The 17,669-nt window shown below is 46.6% G+C and overlaps 2 protein-coding genes and 2 non-coding genes across 6 annotated transcripts in view; 3 read left to right on the top strand and 1 right to left on the bottom strand.

Annotated features, from left to right (window-relative positions):
• Positions 1-1,589, top strand: part of DEK (DEK proto-oncogene) — a 30,453-nt gene extending 28,864 nt beyond the window's left edge. For both annotated transcript variants that reach the window (XR_005384361.1, XM_038584249.1), the window contains one exon: positions 90-1,589. Coding sequence is in view for 1 of the 2 variants with exons in the window: in XM_038584249.1 (XP_038440177.1) it covers positions 90-101 (12 nt within the window). In the remaining variant the exon portion in view is untranslated. The remainder of the gene's footprint in view (positions 1-89) is intronic.
• A 538-nt stretch (positions 1,590-2,127) lies between these two features.
• The window catches only part of KDM1B (lysine demethylase 1B), a 60,245-nt gene continuing 44,703 nt past the window's right edge, over positions 2,128-17,669 (bottom strand). For both annotated transcript variants that reach the window (XM_038584247.1, XM_038584248.1), the window contains exons 14-21: positions 17,389-17,516; positions 15,910-16,041; positions 15,316-15,390; positions 12,221-12,337; positions 11,177-11,302; positions 10,278-10,400; positions 8,420-8,572; positions 2,128-3,989 (exon numbers count right to left, since the gene is read on the bottom strand). In XM_038584247.1, coding sequence (XP_038440175.1) covers positions 3,906-3,989; positions 8,420-8,572; positions 10,278-10,400; positions 11,177-11,302; positions 12,221-12,337; positions 15,316-15,390; positions 15,910-16,041; positions 17,389-17,516 — 938 coding nt within the window. In that variant the 3' untranslated portion in view covers positions 2,128-3,905. The remainder of the gene's footprint in view (positions 3,990-8,419; positions 8,573-10,277; positions 10,401-11,176; positions 11,303-12,220; positions 12,338-15,315; positions 15,391-15,909; positions 16,042-17,388; positions 17,517-17,669) is intronic.
• On the top strand, positions 6,826-6,956 carry LOC119867765. Its single transcript, XR_005384472.1, has one exon. It is a non-coding gene; the product is annotated as a small nucleolar RNA SNORA1 (small nucleolar RNA).
• LOC119867755 lies at positions 9,494-9,600 on the top strand. The gene has a single exon (XR_005384465.1). It is a non-coding gene; the product is annotated as a U6 spliceosomal RNA (small nuclear RNA).

Here is a 17,669-nt window from a genome sequence, read left to right as displayed (position 1 = left end):
CAGAGGTTTAACAGTTTGGGGGAGGTTATGATTTTTGTGTGCCTAATGTATTGTGGGTACAGGAAAATAATGTTTCTCTCTCATTGCAGCTGATTTCTTGAGGCAGTGGAGACAGAGGACTTGTCCCATGGACGTAAAGATCTGATTTATACCATTATACCAGCAAAGAGAATGTATTTCCTTTTCTAAATCCCTGCAAGCATTGTGTTGGTACAACTTACTGCTGATCTTTTTATCTTGAGTGTTATGTAATTTGAGTTTGTTGTTTTAAATTGCATTTCTATGCAGTTTTAGTTTAAAATTTTGCATGGCAGTCACTGTTCCTTGCTTTTATAGTTGTATTTTGTACATTTTGGATTTCTTTATATGAGATCGTAGATTCTCGAACTGTTGTAGTTTTTAGCGCGCTTAGTATTCGCTTCAGACATACTTTTAATCAAGTAGAATAAACTATTACTGACATTTATACATGCAGAGACTATGGCAGTATTTAGTATATGAAATATTTTGAATACACATCTGTCAGTGGCGGTGTGTTCATCATATTAAAAATATACAGGCTTCAGCTATCCAGATGATTAAATTGGAAATTTTCTGCTGCATGTGTATATATGTCAAATTGTCAGCATGACAAAAGTGACAGATGTTATTTTTGTATTTTTAAAAACAAATTTGTTGTATATAAAGTTTTTTTATTTCTTTTGTGCAGATCAATTTTTAAACTCCTCTAGGTAGGTATCTTTACAGTTAAACTTTGAAATGTCAGTGTTCGGCCAGATGGTATGACGGAGCAGTGAAAGTCAGAATTCAGTGGAGAAAACACTGAAGGAACAGATCGTTCTCTGCTTTGCCTCAGAAGTGTCATCAATTTGTAGTTTTAGTGTTAACTCTGCAAGTGTCTGTAGATACATTTTATATTAAGGATCAACCAAATCAATACATCAGAACTTCAAAATTTGGGGACAGGGTGGAATCAATTAAGTACAAGCACATTTGGCATATAATAAATGAACTGATTTTTAACTGCTTTTGCCCATCCATATAAAATGCTGATATTTACCGGAAAGGGGGCCACCTCTATGATTATGATAAATGTACTGAGTATAACGCTAGAAGACAATGTGTAGGCAATAGTGGGTATCTCCAACAAAGTATTTCTCAGAAGTGGTAAAAAGACTTATTTTTAACATTAAAGAAATTTAATGTATTTGTGGAATCAGGGCTTTTGGGTTTAAATTTTGGCCAATCAGGATTCTAGGTGATCCAACATGCAGACCACTCCTGAATGAGACTGTTTAATCTTTTAAATTGTCTTAATCAGTTTATTAAATCTCAATTTTAAAATAAAACCTGCTACTTAACAATTAGGCCTTTGATAAATCAGTTGAGTGATTAAATAAAAAATCCATCAGTAGAACCAGAAAGATAAAAATATGTGTTGACTGTTAGGTATTTTAACAGGTTTGACTTGTTTCTTGATAAATACAAATGAATGGCGTAAACAACTAAATGAAACCTAAGAATTGGCCTTTGATTTTAAATATTTAATTTGTTCCTATAAACCTTGTCAATAAAAATAATAAATCCATGCTCGTCTCTTGCATCAATTTTTTTTTTTTTTTAAGATTTTATTTATTTATTCATGAGAGATACACACAGAGAGGCAGAGACACAGGCAGAAGGAGAAGCAGGCTCCATGCAGAGAGCCTGATGTGGGACTTGATCCCGGGTCTGCAGGATCACACCCTGGACTGAAGGAGGCGCTTAAACCGCTGAGCCACCGGGCTGCCCTTGCATCAATGTTTTATGGTTTCTGTGGCATTTCCCCTCTCGCTGAGGATTATGTCCCCCCTTCCTGAGGATTTCAGAACAGGGAGTTTTAGGTAGATTTAGCCCCACCGATGACCCATTTAATTTGGAGTGCTCCTCAGGGATAACGAACCATTACTGTGGAGAAATCACAAAGGAAAACTGGGAAGTGATCTCAAAAATGGTAGGTTATTATTTTGTGATCATTTACTTGAAAGAGGGTAAGCAGTAAAACCTAGGAGTAGAAAAGTCTACAGAAGGTTTGGAGGAGAGGGGACTGGTACCTAGAACGAGTGTTCATCACCACAGTGCACAGTGTATTTGAAAAACAAGTCTAGTTTTTATTAAGCAGTTTTACACAACCAGCTCTTCACAATCTGCAGTTAAAACACTGTGTATTCACTGCTATTCAATTACAAAGTCTTCAAACAGTGAAAAACATATTCAAAGAAACTCAAGAATAAAAGTACCGTGGTTCCCTAAAGAACAAAAAATCAAATGATGTCACTTGAGACGAGATCTTTTACATACACATTTACTGTACTTGAGCTAACTAGGTTTTCCCATAGTTTGCTGGTAGCACAGTATAAGTTTAAGTGCCCAGAGACTAAAGAATTGTGAACCATTTCAAACTTAAAATACTTTGCATTTTTCACTAAACACATGCTATTTAAACATTTTAATACATAGCATTTTAAAGCTGAATGCTTCCTAATCAGTACCAATGAGTCTTAATCTGATAATCTCAACATTTTCCTGCATTAACCCAACTTTGAAACCAATTTACTGCTGTTCACTTTTCTGTATTTGCATCATACTTTGATGGAGAGGGATGTGTCTAAATGGTGTTCTACAGTTTGCATAAAATAACTTTCTACTTACAAGGTGACTTTAAAGATACTTTGCAAAATATTAGGTATTTTTAAAATTTAAAGTCCTTTTGAGTCCCTTTTTGAAGCAGACTGACAGAACTGTTCAGACTTTTTAAAACAAAAGCATTTAAGTTTTACCATTCACTTTTCTAACTTCTTGGCAAGATAATAAGCATCCTGAAGACCCTGAAACCAGTGTTTATTTTGTCATGAGTGATAAAAGGGGAAAAGTAAGTATCTGCCATGTTCTCAGGCTTTTAAGATATGGCTTTACATGTGTAATATTTATTAGGATATCACATTTTTCTGCAGTTTTCCAGTGGACCTGCCTATGGAATACTGAAAACATAATGCTGTAAAAAATATTCCTAGAGTTTGAATCAGTTATTTTAAAAAGCGGCAGTAGAAGGAGTTTCTTATTAAAGTATTCTGACAAGAAAGATCTTTTTGCTCTAGTGGTTGCCAAAATTAAGGCTATTTGAAGTGTGCCATCCACCCAAATTTGGCCCTTAGAAAAATAGCCATATTCTAAATGGTCTAAAGTATGAAGTCTATACTATAATCTCTAACCCATTCTAAATGATAGAATATACCTGCGCTGTTTAAGGAGTTGAAAATTTTGCTGATTTGCCAATGAGTGCACCAATCTAAAACCTCGTGTCGCAAAAGATACCTGAATTTAAATTTCTTTTGAATAACCCAATGGAAAGAAATATGTACAATATAAAATAGTCTAGAAGTTTCATTTACTTTTAACTGAAGAGTTTGTGCTGTATCTGAAAAGGAAAGATTTCTATCTAAATTTTAAGTAAAAGCTCAATATTGGAGCTATATAAAAGTCTTAAGGCTCATTGGCAAAGATACTGATAAACTGTCACAGAAGAAAAATACATGGCTTTGTCTGGATTTTTAATGATTGCTACTTGGTTTCTCAATGTTTGAAAACTGATGAGCCCAATAAAATGTCCAATTTAAAGGGAGTCTCCAACCATGGAAGAAATCCTATTGAAAATCTTAAGGTTCTATGCTGCCTTATTCTGAAATACAGAAAACTTAGCCCTACTCAACCTGTGGAAATTAAATATAAGTGCTGCAAGAGGATTCTTGGGGCTAATGCTCTCAGAGGTTCGTTTAGTTTGATTTTATGCAAGTGAGGTTTTACACGTGTTTCAGACTTTTTACCATTTGGGGCAACAGAAGAAAGCAGGGTCCAAACAAATGTATTCAAAACGCTGCAATCTTGCTTGCTTCTCGAACACCACTCAAATATGCCCCTGTGACAGTTTGTGGGAAATGCCTGTTTGTTGCCTGTAAGAAATAATTGCATATCTTGAGGTCACGTGTAAGGAACTCCGATGGTAATCATAGATAATACAAGCTACGCTTTCTCCGGTCCTCAAAGTTCGATGGCACTCCTGTGCTCATATGAACACTCCTCACCCGTCCCTGCACCTGCCGTCCTCTGGTCACCCCCCCCCCCACCCCCCCATGCTTCACCACCTCATTCCGCGACTTTCTCTACAGTCCTGGGAAGTCCTGTGTGGCAATCCGTAGGATGTTCCCTCTGTACCCTGCGCTGGAACTAAGAACAGTGAAGGAGCCCTGGGCCCTGCCCCCCATCAGCGTAATCAGCCTCGCTGTTAGGATCGTGCTGAGAGGGGCACGGAGCACCAGCCAAGTCCTCCACCTTGGGGGTTGTGCCGGACGGCTGGACCCGAAGGACAGCTGGGTCACTGAGCACGCAGGGGAGGACGGTCGATGGAAAGCCCGCTTTGCAGGGGGTTCCAGCCGGAACAGAACCAGCCCTCCACGACCGGAGAGAGCCTGATCTGCGGCTGGGGGGTGGGGGCACGGTGAGCAGGTCTGGGCCGGAGCTGAAGTGGAGGTGAGCAGACCCCAGGGGGGGAAGCACCCCGTGGACGGAGGTGTGAACAGAGGTGTGTGCCACGTCAGGGGGCGTGGAGGGAAAAGAGCCAGGGCCAAAGACTTCAGGAACAGGGGAGTGAAGAGGGGGCAAGGATCCAAGGACTAGGAGGGGTCTAAGGGAGTTTCGGTAACTGCAGTGACAACCGTGCCACAGGAGCCTCCGCCGCTCGGGAAGTGGAGGACGTGGCTGGCTGCACAGGCATGCTCTGCGCCCACAAAGCCGGCTCTCTGCAGGCCAAGGACGAATCAAAGACAGCGGTTTTTAAAGGATGTTCTTTTGTAATCATCCAAAAATCAGGAAGAGGAAAGATAACACCCAACTCCGTTCTCAACGACACTCAGACACTCGTATGAGGTCTGAAGCTAACCTACCACGCACGACAGCGCCGAGAACTCGCTTCACTCTACGTTACGAAGAGCACCCGGGTCCCTCACCAGGTCCCCCACGGCCACTGCCATGACCCACCGGGGATCTGAGGCAGAGGCAAGGTCGAGGCACCGAGCAAGATGCAGATTAAGTCACGTCCTCATAACGAAGAGCAAGGCTTCTGGCTCCCGGGGTGTCGGGAGCTGCCACCAAGCAAAGAGAAACTACATGTTCCCAGAGGAAAGAGCTATAGATACCCTGAGGTAGGGGGATCCAGCCGTCGGCAGGCTTACCGGAGCTTTCGGGAGGCTTTTTAAAAATGCCTCACTCAAATCTAAGCAGATAATCAAGGACGGGATATTTGGACACGTGGGAGGCTGACGCTACAGGAACTCTGAGGAGTCATGAAGCAAGAGGAGGATGCTACCAAAAGAATAATCCAAGGACAAGAAAGTGCTCATAAGCACAAAATTTCCAAGAGTGGGAATATGAATCTCCCCCCAACACCATAGGATAAGGAGAGATGAGTAACAACAAAGAAAAGAAAGATCCTCAGTTCAGGAGTTCCAATATGTGGAACAGAAGACTAGAAATAAGAAGAAAAAGTGGGGAGAAAATGATCAAAAGTGAAAAAAATCAAGGACTGAAAGCATATAAGCATCTAGATTACAAGCAAGTGAAAACAGGCACAGAAAAAAATTAGTGATCAAAACAGCAAAAACATTTCTCAACAGAAATTTTTTTAAAAGGCCACTTTAGGACAGCTATTAGCAAAAACCAGAAAATTGGTGGGGCATGTGGGTGGCTCAGCCGGATGGGCATCCGACTTCTGACCTCAGCTGAGTTCATGACCTCAGGGTCGTGGGATCGAGTCCCACGTCAGGTTCCCCCACTCATCTCAGAGTCTTCTTCAGATGGTCTCTCCTCCCCCCTCTGCCTCTCACCTCCCACACGTACACTATCTCCCTCTCTCTAAAATAATCTTTAAAACATCTCGAGTGTTGGGAACTTTGTGACTGCCGGGGGGAACGCACAATGGTGCAGCTGCTGTGGGAAACCGTGGATGGTGCTTGAAGGAACTAAGTGCCGAATTAATATATGATCCAGCAATGCCTCTTCTGGGAATATACCCCGAAGGACCAACCGCAGGGTCTTGAAAGTACACGTACACCCATGTTCAGGGCACAGCATTAGTCACAACCGCCTAAAAGCAGAAGCAACTCCAGTGTCCAGGACATGAATGTGTACATGAAATGTCATCTCTACATGTAATGGACTATATTTAGTCTTTTTTAAAAAGGAAGGCTAGGGAAGCCCCGGTGGCCCAGCGGTTTGGTGCCGTCTTCGGCCCAGGGTATGATTGAGTCCCACGTCAGGCTCCCTGCATGGAGCCTGCTTCTCCCTCTACCTGTGCCTCTGCCTCTCTCTGTGTGTCTGTCATGAATAAATAAATAAAATCTTTAAAAAAAAGTTTTACAAAAATAAAATAAAATAAAATAAAATAAAATAAAATAAAATAAAATAAAATAAAATAAAAAGAAAGGCTATTCTGACACATGCCACAGCGTGGATGAATCTTAAGGACGTTCTGCTGACTGAAATAAGCCAGTCACAAAGGACAAACACTGGACGATCCCACTGAGAGGATGAGGCACCCAGGACAAATCTGTAGAGATGGAAAGTAGACTAGTGGGATCCAGGAGCTGGGGGTAGAGGGGATGGGGAGGGTTGCTTCACAGGTACTGAGTTCCAGATGAGAAAGTTCTGGAGATGGATGGTGGTGATGGTGGCACAGCAGCGTCCATGTATTTGGTGCCACTGAACTGTACACTTAAAAAATAGGATGGTAAGAGCTTATTTCTAGATGAAAATGGGCACTGTCCCTCATGGTGTCCAGAAATTGTGAATGTGGTTAACTGAGACGGGAGGCGCTTCCATCACAGCAAGATGACCGCAGGGGTGACCACGAGGCCATAACATCCTTGGCTGGGCTCAGGGAGTACAGTGGAAGTAACAGGACTTTTCAATGTTAGAAACAATTAAAAAATAATGATTTTAGATCATTTGCCAAAAGAGCAATCAGTGTACTTCCTACAATTTGACTTGTAAAGAAACTGGATTCCAAAGATGATCCAGGGGATCCCTGGGTAGCTCAGCGGTCTGCCGCCTGCCTTAGGTCCAGGGCATGATCCTGGAGACCCAGGATTCAGTCCCGCATCGGGCTCCCTGCATGGAGCCTGCTTCTCCTCTGCCTGTGTCTCTGCCTCTCTCTCTCTGTCTCACGAATAAAAAAATAAAATCTTTAAAAAAAAAAACAAAAAAGAAAAGATGATCCAGCAGCTGGAGAAGTCTGGAAGTCTGTCCATATTCGAGCAGATGAGAGAAGCCCAACCAAAAGTACCGTGACTATCTGTCGGTGACAACTGTGGACTAAACACAAGTTCTTTTAAAGGGGCTCTTTTGAAGACGGTGATTCCGACTTTGGAGGAACCACGGTGATTGGCAGTGGAAGGAATCCCACGTGAAACTCCTCACAGAAAAACTTACAGACTTAAAAAATAGGATGGAAAGTTGTACATCATGTGTAATTTACCACAATTTAAAAAAATAATAAATATTAAAGAAAGAGAAGAAGGAAGACAGGGATCTAGAAAATTAAAACGCCAACCCTGGAGAGCGGTAAGGTGGCGTCCCAGAGAGGCAAGGCAAGAGGACACCAGGAAGGGGTTTCCAACAGTGGCGCTAACACGGCAGCTCCCAGGGCCTCGACGGTGCTCCAGGGAGGGCGGGGGCCCCCAGCAGACGGGTGGGGAGAATTCAGCTAAGGGATAAAGGGGCCACTGCGGCCGTCAAGAAAACAGCTGTGTAAGAAAGGAGTCCACGAACACCTTGGCTCCACAGGAAGCCACGTCACACGAGCACCGATGCCCATTCTCAGGTGTGAGGTCACCACACTGAACAGCTAAATCATCAACCCGAGGGGAAGTCAGTGTCCACCCTGTCAGACCCGAAGTCAACAGTGGAAATATCTGAGAACAGGCAGGAAATTCTTGAAGAAACCACAGGAAAGGTTAAAAATGGTGTCCTGGGGGTGTGAGCTGGATGTGGAGGGGCCATTCTGCTGTTTGGTGTCACGATGCCCCCCCCCTCTTTTTTTTTAAGATTTACTTAGTTTCCTCCCCATGGGGAAGAGGGAGAGAGACTCTCAGGCTGACTCCATCCCACCACAGAGCCTGACACGGGGCTCGATCTCCCGACACTGAGATCATGACCCGAGCTGAGATCGGGAGTCAGATGCTTGACCGACCCCCCGCCCGGGAGGCCCCTGGTGTCCTAACACTTTGACTGTATCTGACTTTGCTTTGAAAACTCTGGACACACAGCACTTTAGTTAAAAGAAAGTAACCAAAATAAAAGTGACCGGGTTCAAGATCATGGTACGCACCTCGCCGGCAAAAAAGACAGTTCCCTGTATTTCCTCCGCAATGATATCGTAGGCTTCTCCGCTCCCGCCTGTCTTCACGAAGCTGTAGGCCATCTGGATCCAGGGGTCTGTGCTCCACCGAGTGACAAAATACTTGGTGGGGTCTGGGACTTCCTGTGTCACGGGGAAGGAACCAGCACCCAGGATCAGTGGGGGCCTGGGAGGAGCTGCAGCCCGGAGCACAGATACCCAGTCCCGCCTCCTCCAGAAACAGAGATGGTTCCTGGAGGCTCTGACACGGCGCCCCCCACTACACCCCCTGCCCCCCCCACCTGCCAGCTCCCCCCAGGCCCGATGTGTGCTGCGTCCCGTGTCCTGCCCAGGCTCTGCAACCTCCCCCGACATCTCAGGTCTACACCTTGTCTGGCCAGAGACGTCCTTCCCGTCCACCCACCAGGCCGTCACCAGTGCCCTTCCCTTTCCAACACCCGGTATGTGCTGGAGGTGGTGGAAGGAGGGTGTCCAGGCCGGGGGTAGGGAAGCAAGGGGCAGTCCCCAGACAAGCTGGATTCTCAACAGCCTCCTCCATGGAACAGCCATTGGGCGATATGTTCCACATTCACTAAATTTCAAATAATTCTGTGCCTCTGATGAGCACATGAAAGATATCTCTACGGAAACAATGTGCTAAGTTCCAAATAACTAATGTGAAAACAAGTTTTGGGGCAAAACCCCCAAGCTAGGGACTATGGTGAGATGTGATCACATCACATAAGATAAGCAACAACCCGGGTTCCTCTCTTTCTCTAATTTACCTAACTCTTGAGTCATTTCAAATCTTTCTACTCCCACGCCTTTATTTGAGAAAAAAAAAAAAAAAGAAAAAAAAGCCACGCCATTTACAAATCTCCCGAGACTGTGAGCTTTAGCAAACTGGCAAATATAAAGTACCTAGCTCTGTCTGTGGGGTAGGAGAAAATTCTGGACCGTATCTGTTTGAAAGGAAAGTTTTCAAAGCTTGCTGGGGTTTGGGTTAATACAGGACATAGGGAAAATGCTGAGCCTTTTACATCCTTGGGAAAGAAAGGGGATGTGGTGCTCGCTTCAGCAGCACATCCACTAAAATAGGAACCACACAGAGAAGATTAGCATGGCCTCTGTGCAAGGATGACATGCAAATTTGTGAAGGGTTCCACATTTTGTGCAGTTCCCTAGCAAACAGCCACCCTTTGTGGATTAGCACAGGAGGGGGGAAAAAAAAAAGAAAGAAAGGAAAAAAGAAAAAGGAGGGCGTGTGCGTGATGCTAGCCAAAAAGGAAGACAATGGTGCGAAAGGTGGCATAGAATATTGCTCTAGGTTCATTTGCGTTCCCCTAAAATTCATATTTTGAAGCTCTAAGCCCCAGTACCTCATAACGGGATGATATTCAAAAAAGGGCCTTGCATGAGGTAATTAAGTTACAGTGAGGTGAAGAGGGTGGGCTGTAGTCCAGTATGACTGGTGTCCTCACGGGAGGAGGAGACTGGGACAGACCCACAGGCCAGCACAAAGGGAAGACCGTGTGAGTGTGAGGTCACAGGGGAAGGCGGTCACCTGCAGGCCAAGGAGAGAGGCCTCAGAAGACACCAAACGGCCTGCACCCTCCCCCGCCCGGTGAGAAAACCAACCTCCCCTGCTGAGACCGCCCAGTCTGTTTTGTTACGCAGCCCTAGCCCCCCCAGCACCCCCCACCCCTCACCCAGGGATTTAGGTGAGAAGCTGGACATGGGAATCAGGAGTGACGCAGCCCATGCCTCCATCTCTGGCATCCTCGGTCACGTAAGGATGGCTCGCTAAGCTGACAGCAAGCGTGCCCCGCTCCCCAGGCGTTTCTCTGACCTGCTCCTTGAACAGCTCCCGGAGGGCAGCCATGCACTGCTGCAGCACCTGCTTGTCCTCCAGGGTCCTGATGGACGCCACGGCCTCCCCAGCCACCACGGACATCAGCACGCTGTGCTTCTTCTGTGGACACGGAAGGCAACGGCCCTTTACACTTTCTGCTTTCAGTCCACGAGCCCCTAACTGCCTGATCCAACAGGGAGGGACCTCGTTCTCACAAATCTCCCTCCTTCCTCCTGCCCCCCATCCTCATCTCAATCACCAGCCCACTCCCCTCACAAAACGCATGATGCAGCTGTACATCTTGTTGTTTGCGGCTGAAAGGCTCAGGAAGAAATATAAATATCAAAGCCAGGGTGCTCTTGGCTTTTCCCTTATAAGAACTTGTTCTAGAAGAAACATAAGGAGATGGGGAAGGAAAACCTGCAGATAAAATCAGGGGGGAAAACTTTCTCGAATGGTGAAGACATTTTGTCCATGGTTCCCGAGTGAAACCGCTTAAGATGAAGTTTCTTGGAAGGAAGAAGAAAAGGGAACAGGAGGGTGACTCTTTTACGTGACCTCCAGGGTCCATCCCCAGTCCCAGACACACCGCTCCCTCGCCTGTGTCCCCCAGTCACATCCGCCAACCCGAGCCTCCTCCTCCTCTCCTCCTCCTCCTTCGGGCCCCTCACACCCACCCTTCACCAAGCCCGAAATCTTGCACTTTCCACAAGCAACTTAACCTATCCCCCGGGGAGCGCCGTGAGCACTGGATACTGGGGCTCCTACAGGCCCAAGCAGGCCGCCAGCACCCGAACACAGACCCAGAGCGGCCACCACGTCCACGGGTGCCTGAGCCTGGCCAAATGCTAAACAGTAGCGAGGAGATTCAAACCGCACTTCACCGATGATTTTACCTGGGGATCCATGTCATAGAACACAGCAAAGAGGCCACGCTTGCTGGCACTGGGAGGAACGTGACCAAAGAAGTCAGCCCCTTGAACTTTACTGTCCCAGAATCTGTACGGGAATTGCAAGGCAATCTGGAAAGTGAGCAAGAGAAAGATGGTTAAGAGTTTCTGGAAGCGGAAGTCCAGCAATCTCTAAGAAGCAACCTATAGTTCTTAACTAGAGCCATGAGCAAAAAACCCAAACCCAAATGCTCCCTGTTCCCATGCGCCTGCCTCGTCTGCTCTCTCGTCTGGCTTTTTGTGCCATTCAGTGCCCTCCGCCATAATGGACCCCCAACAGCCACTAGGCTAACCTCAAGATGCAAAGCATCCCTGAGACGACGGTGAGGGCTGCCAGCACTTCCTGCAGCTCTGGCACCTGCCTGCTAGAGAAGATTCTAAAGGCAGAGGAAGTGAAACTCTCTCCTCACTGGGATCAATTAATGGAGGGGAGGTGTGAAAAGCAGCAAAAACAAAAACAAAAACACCACACACACACACACACACACACACACACACACACACACACACCCCGAACTACTCCATTTACATGTTCATATGCCAAGTTCAAATTCTGAATGGCAAGATTCATTTTCCTAATGTCAAAAGTCAGACCGCAGCCAGCTCTCCTCCTCTCGTTTTGATAACATCCTTTCCTATGCTTCCTGGGGAATTATTCACAAGGGAAGAAAATCTTCGAATTCTATCTGGATTAAAAAATGACCCACTACTTCCCAAGACCAGAAATGAAGGCACTCCCGTCACCAGACTCGAATCCCTTCAGTGCTGAGGCCCCGGTAATGCAGTCACCTTTTCTTTTTTTCTTTTTTTTTTTTTTTTTAATGATAGTCACACAGAGAAAGAGAGAGAGAGGCAGAGACAGGCAGAGGGAGAAGCAGGCTCCATGCACCGGGAGCCCGACGTGGGATTCGATCCCGGGTCTCCAGGATGGCGCCCTGGGCCAAAGGCAGGCGCCAAACCGCTGCGCCACCCAGGGATCCCTGCAGTCACCTTTTCAATGATGCCCGCGCCCAGGCTGTTGATGGCCTTCATCTTCTTGTCTGACAGCGGTGGGTTAAAGTGAATGGCACCCTTCTGCAGCAAGGCCAAGGGGACAGTCACTAGTACCTGAGAGAGAAAATGAACAGTTTAACACACAGAAGCAACTGAACCTACCACCACCACCACCACCACCACCACCATCACCACCACTCAGTGGGTTCATTACCAGGAAAGTCTCAACACCCACAGGACAGTCCTCTCTGTCGCCAATCGTGAGACGGTCACCACCCCACGTTACTGGGAAGAACCTGGGCTGCCCTGTACAGGGTGGCAGGGTGTTCACTGCAAAAGGGTGCCTGGCTGTGCAGAAGCGGCATCCACTTGGAAGAATGTTGGGAAAGAAGAGTCAGTAGACCGCAGTCCTGGAAAGCAGGACCGTAAGAGGAGACGGCCCTAAATATGGATCCAAAGAACTCTTTCTAACATGCGGTCAATATCTGCCCTACTAACCTCAAAGCACTGGGGTGATGCTTAACGTGAAAACTCTTACAATATACACTGATATGCTTCATAAATGGTAAAGTACCTCAAAAATATTACAGATTATTACAATCACATAGAGCCACAAACAGTTTTTTAAAGGACAAAACAGGCACTTGGGTGGCTCAGTGGCTGAGCACCTGCCTTTGGCTCAGGGTGTGATCTGGGATCGAGTTCCACATCGGGCTGCCCGCAGGGGGCCTGCTTCTCCCTCTGCCTGTGTCTCTGCCTCTCTCTCTGTGTCTCTCATGAATAAATAAATAAAATCTTAAAAGAAAAAAAAAAATCATTCAGGAGAGCTGAAGTAACAGATGCTAACAGAGCCTTCAAGAATCACTCTCAAAGTCCCACCACAAAACCCGGCCATGGAAGAGCTGCTGTCTCTCCATATAATCAGGAGCTTTCTGGCTCTAGAACCACATCACCACAGTCACGGTCAAAAGCCATCACACCTGCTGTGAGCTCCAGAATCACGCTGCTCACAGAAAAGCTCCAGCAGCACAATGGGTTCCTCATGCTCCCCTTGTGGCTGCTGAGGGGAGCCTGGAACCTCCACCGGCCGCACTGCAGAAGGACCCAACATCCGGACCATTATGCTTGTCAGACACAAAGCAAAAGTCAGACCATACCTTCCAAGCCTCACGCTGGTGCGTCTGAGTGGCTGGACCATTCAGTATTTAGAGCCTCAGCCGCTAGGGAGTCTAGGAAGTGCGGGGGGGTGTGTCTACCTCTATCTACAGTGTAGGACAGCACAGCCGGAGGAGCACTCACGGCAATGAATGCCAAGCACCCCATCTACCCTAGCCCTCAACCAAAGATTTAGTTCTCTGGCCTGAACCCCAACACCAGGATCCCAGGAAGGCCAGAGTTCTTCCTGTGATTGTGTCACTATTTTCTGCCACAGGGAACTTTGATAAAGTATAAAGCATTTTCTCTGTCAGCATCATGAAAAAAAAAAAAAAGAAAGAAAGAAAAAAAGTGTGTGGGGGTGGAGGGACAGTTTCTTGAATGTGTAAGAACTTCAAGGAAATAAGATCTAGAGATTTTCCCAACAACAAAAAAGCTTTCAAAAGCACATGAGCTTAGGTAAACAAACAGGCGAAAGAGATGAACACACCTTGCCCAGGGACCCACACCAGATCTCAGGTCTGTGCAGGTCTCGGGGCAGGCGGCCTCGAGGCCGCACTACGGTTTGTCAAAATGTTTATCATGTTGGGGTGGAAATCTTTCACTTGTTTATAAGTTGGGGGAAACTTCCGATTCAAACCACGTGCTGTGTGTAGACCACCGTAAAAATCAAAATACTTCCAATACGCTTTGGAGCAGATTTTGGGGCACAGCTATGCCCTCATATCCCTGGAGAGCTGGATCCAAAGAAAGAAGGGTCAGGCAGGGGGTGACCCAGCAGGCAGAGGTCAAGCCTTCCACTGACTTGCAATTTTAAAAAGAGGTATTCTAAAAAAAATTTTCTTTACCGCTAGGAGGAGCCTTAGATACTACCCTGATTCTCACTTTGGGGCTCAAAGAGGGCTTGGTCCACACTGGCCACAAGGTGGTCTTACCCGGGGAGCTTTACAAACGTGAACAGACGGATTCCCTGAGAATGTGTGTGGGGTGGGGTTCTGTAGTCTGTCTTTTCCCAGGTGAGTGTGATGTGGGCCAGGCCTGAGAACCACCAACAGGCCAAAGACTCATCGAGCCGCCCCTAGGGATCCCGGGCAGGAACAGAGGGCCCACCCCGCGGGCTCATACACTAGACCCCGTCTCTTCGTCTGACACGCAATCCTTCACTTCTGTGTGAGGAGCACGGACGGTGGAGTACTCCTAGATCAGAAAAATGCAGGACACAGCTAACCTGGGGCCCCGTCACAGTCTGTCGGTTATACATTTAGGTCCTCGTCTCAGACAAAACTAAACCGAAATTAACTTATGGGGCTTATGAATCCCCCTCCCCTCCAAGTAAGCACCTCTGCGCTCCGACGCCACGGGAACTTCCGTGTGATGTCACACAGCATCGCACCTCCCACTGTCCACCCACCCAAGTTGTTCACAAAAGAGTCCAATAATATAGAAGTACTCCTGCCATTTCAAAATGAAAACAAGAGCTGTCTTGAATTGAAAAATGATTCCATGGCAAAACAAACAAACAAACAAAAAAGAAAAAACCCCACCACTACCTTGGAAAGTATGAATCCTGAACAATTTTTTTTATTTTTGTAATGCACAACTTCAGAGCCTTTCACACACTCATATTTAACCCAAAAAGCAGACTACATTATATAATACTTTTCAAACTCATCTGGCCAAAGGATTTCTTTTCTTATTTAACTCTCAGGACTGATGTACATAGAACCCACTTTGAGAAACACTTTTTGGAATTCCATCTACCATGAATCTAGACAGAGATTGATTAAATCAGATCTGCAGATCCACACATAACTGAACGGAGATAGGTAACTCTTCAGGCCTCAAGGCTCCGGGCAGATCGGCAAAGGGCAAACTTCTTGGTGGAAAACAGACCCTCAGGCCCCGGAGGCAGCACCTAGCTAAATTCTAGCACCTACCTTTTGTGCCGTACACCCTGTCCCATCCGTAATGGTAACCTGCACTTCATCTCCAGAATAATCAATGCTCTGTACCTGCTCAAGAAAAACAATCATGAAAGCCAAGAGGCAGGGAGCCACAGATCCAGGATCCCCTCCTGTCTCCAAGCATCCAAAGAATCATCTCCCGGCACTCAGTGATCTAAATAACATTTACAGCTTACTTCAGGCAACTACCATTCAGTCATTTAAATTTATGAACACTTTGTCAGAATCTGGGAAATCTTTATAAGACAACCTAAAGTGAAATACACACATAAATCACCATCTCTGTGATTAGAGGGATACACAACACAAAAGCACAGGACGACGATGCGAAGGGAAAATTTTAGAGAGAAAATAGATGCGCTGTGGCAGGGAGGTCGTGAGACTCCTGCACCTGTTATTAGTAACGAAGATGCATCTGAGCCCCTGTAACTTCCCAACAGTGGGGTTACCTCATGAACAAGGTCAAAGCAAACACGTGCCTCCTGTGTAAGCCACGTGCCCCAAACTCCGCATTCTCCAAACGCGAGGCCAAAGCAGAGCGGCCCCTCCCCGCCGCTCCCTACTCACCGGAGACTCAAGCCGAATGTCTAGGCCTTCTGCCAGTTTCTCAAGGATAACGGAGTAGCCAGGTGTTAGCAGAGTGTGGTCACCAGCAAACTGGGCAAAGAATTCGTTGTGGTCCCAGGAGCGAGCAGATACCTGGAAAACAATGTGTAGGAGAGTTTATTTTATTTTTTTATTATTATTTATTTTTATTTTATTTTATTTTTTTAAACTCTGCCCCCCCTGCAATGTAGAACTTGAACTCACGACCCCAAGATCAAGAGTAGCATGCTGTACTGAGCCAGCCAGGTGCTCCAGGAAAGCTTATTTTAGAATTAAAAGGTAGACAGGAGGGCCTCCTGGGTGGCCCAGTGAGTAGAGTATCATCTGCCTTCAACTCAGGTCGTGATCCCAGGGTCCTGGGATCGAGCCCCGCATCAGGCTCTCTGCTCAGCGGGGAGTCTGCTTCTCTCTCTCCCTCTGCCTGCCACTCCCCTTGCTTGTGCTCTATGTCAAATCAATAAATAAGATCTTAAAAACAAAAACAGGGGATCCCTGGGTGGCACAGCGGTTTGGTGCCTGCCTTTGGCCCAGGGCGCGATCCTGGAGACCCGGGATCAAATCCCACGTCAGGCTCCCGGTGCATGGAGCCTGCTTCTCCCTCTGCATATGTCTCCACCTCTCTCTCTCTCTCTCTCTCTCTCTCTATGTGACTATCATAAATAAATAAAATAAAATAAAATTAAAAAAAAAAAGGGTAGACATAATTTGGGCATGGTTACCGCTGCTTGATAAAAACACAAGGTATATTATATGTCAAAAATCTTGGAAAAGAAGAATTCAAGGAGTAGAACTGCATCTGAACAATCCATCTATAGACATGCCAACTATCTGTCTTCAACGTGGCATCTCCAAAGAGGCCGAAACCCGGCATGATTTTGGAAGACAGTGTTATTCCAATGGCAGGGAAGAATCGAAAGCAAACGGAGGTCCTGATCTCGACAGCAGGTCGGGGTCCTCCGTGGAGCCTCTATTCAAAACACAGATCTGATGATCAAGACCACAGTGGCTGTATGAGCGGGGTGAGTTTAAATTTATTTCGGAGAAACACACAGACCACAACAGCAAGCCGCTCTATCTTTGGTCTCTGGAGAACTGTGTTCTCTGACCACCAGGGCTCCAGAGAAATGCCTGCAGGGCAACGGAGCGCAGGGGAAGGAGGGCGGTGAGCCCCTCCCCCACACACACTGGCCCAAGCAGCCCCAGGTCCTCCGGCACCTGCTCAACTTGCTGAGCTGCTTTGCAACACGCATTATCTGAGGGAAGGTTTCTCCTGCTTTCAAAACAAAAGTCTCACCCAAGGTAGGGTGAATAAGCTCAGAAGTCATGGTTTTTGAACTTCCCAACAGCAGAACCAGTATTTCCTGTTTACCCAAACCTGTCTGGGTTCAGAATTTAGCTGCATCACGGAGACACAGACACCCAACACCAGCTCAGTCACACCTGCTGGAGGCTGCTGCCACAGGCATACTCCAGGTTACTGAGGTGGAAGTGAAGCACCTGTTCCTCGAGGTCACTGAACTGGATGCCAGACTCCTTAATAAAAGCTTTGTAGATCTCTTCTATCTTTTCTGCAAAGGCAAGGGAGCAAAGCAGAGAAAACAGCTGTCATATCGTTCCCCAATTCCTCATCCTCTGCCTTCCACCCCCTGCAACCCCGCCAAACCCCCGACTTCTGGAGTCGCTTCCCAAGTAAACCCCTGGAGTTGGGGGGGAGGTTGGGG

Source organism: Canis lupus, chromosome 35, assembly GCF_011100685.1.
Source record: "Canis lupus familiaris isolate Mischka breed German Shepherd chromosome 35, alternate assembly UU_Cfam_GSD_1.0, whole genome shotgun sequence".
NCBI lineage: Eukaryota > Metazoa > Chordata > Mammalia > Carnivora > Canidae > Canis > Canis lupus.
Note: the sequence above shows the minus strand (reverse complement) of the source record. Positions and strands in the feature narration are given on the sequence as shown.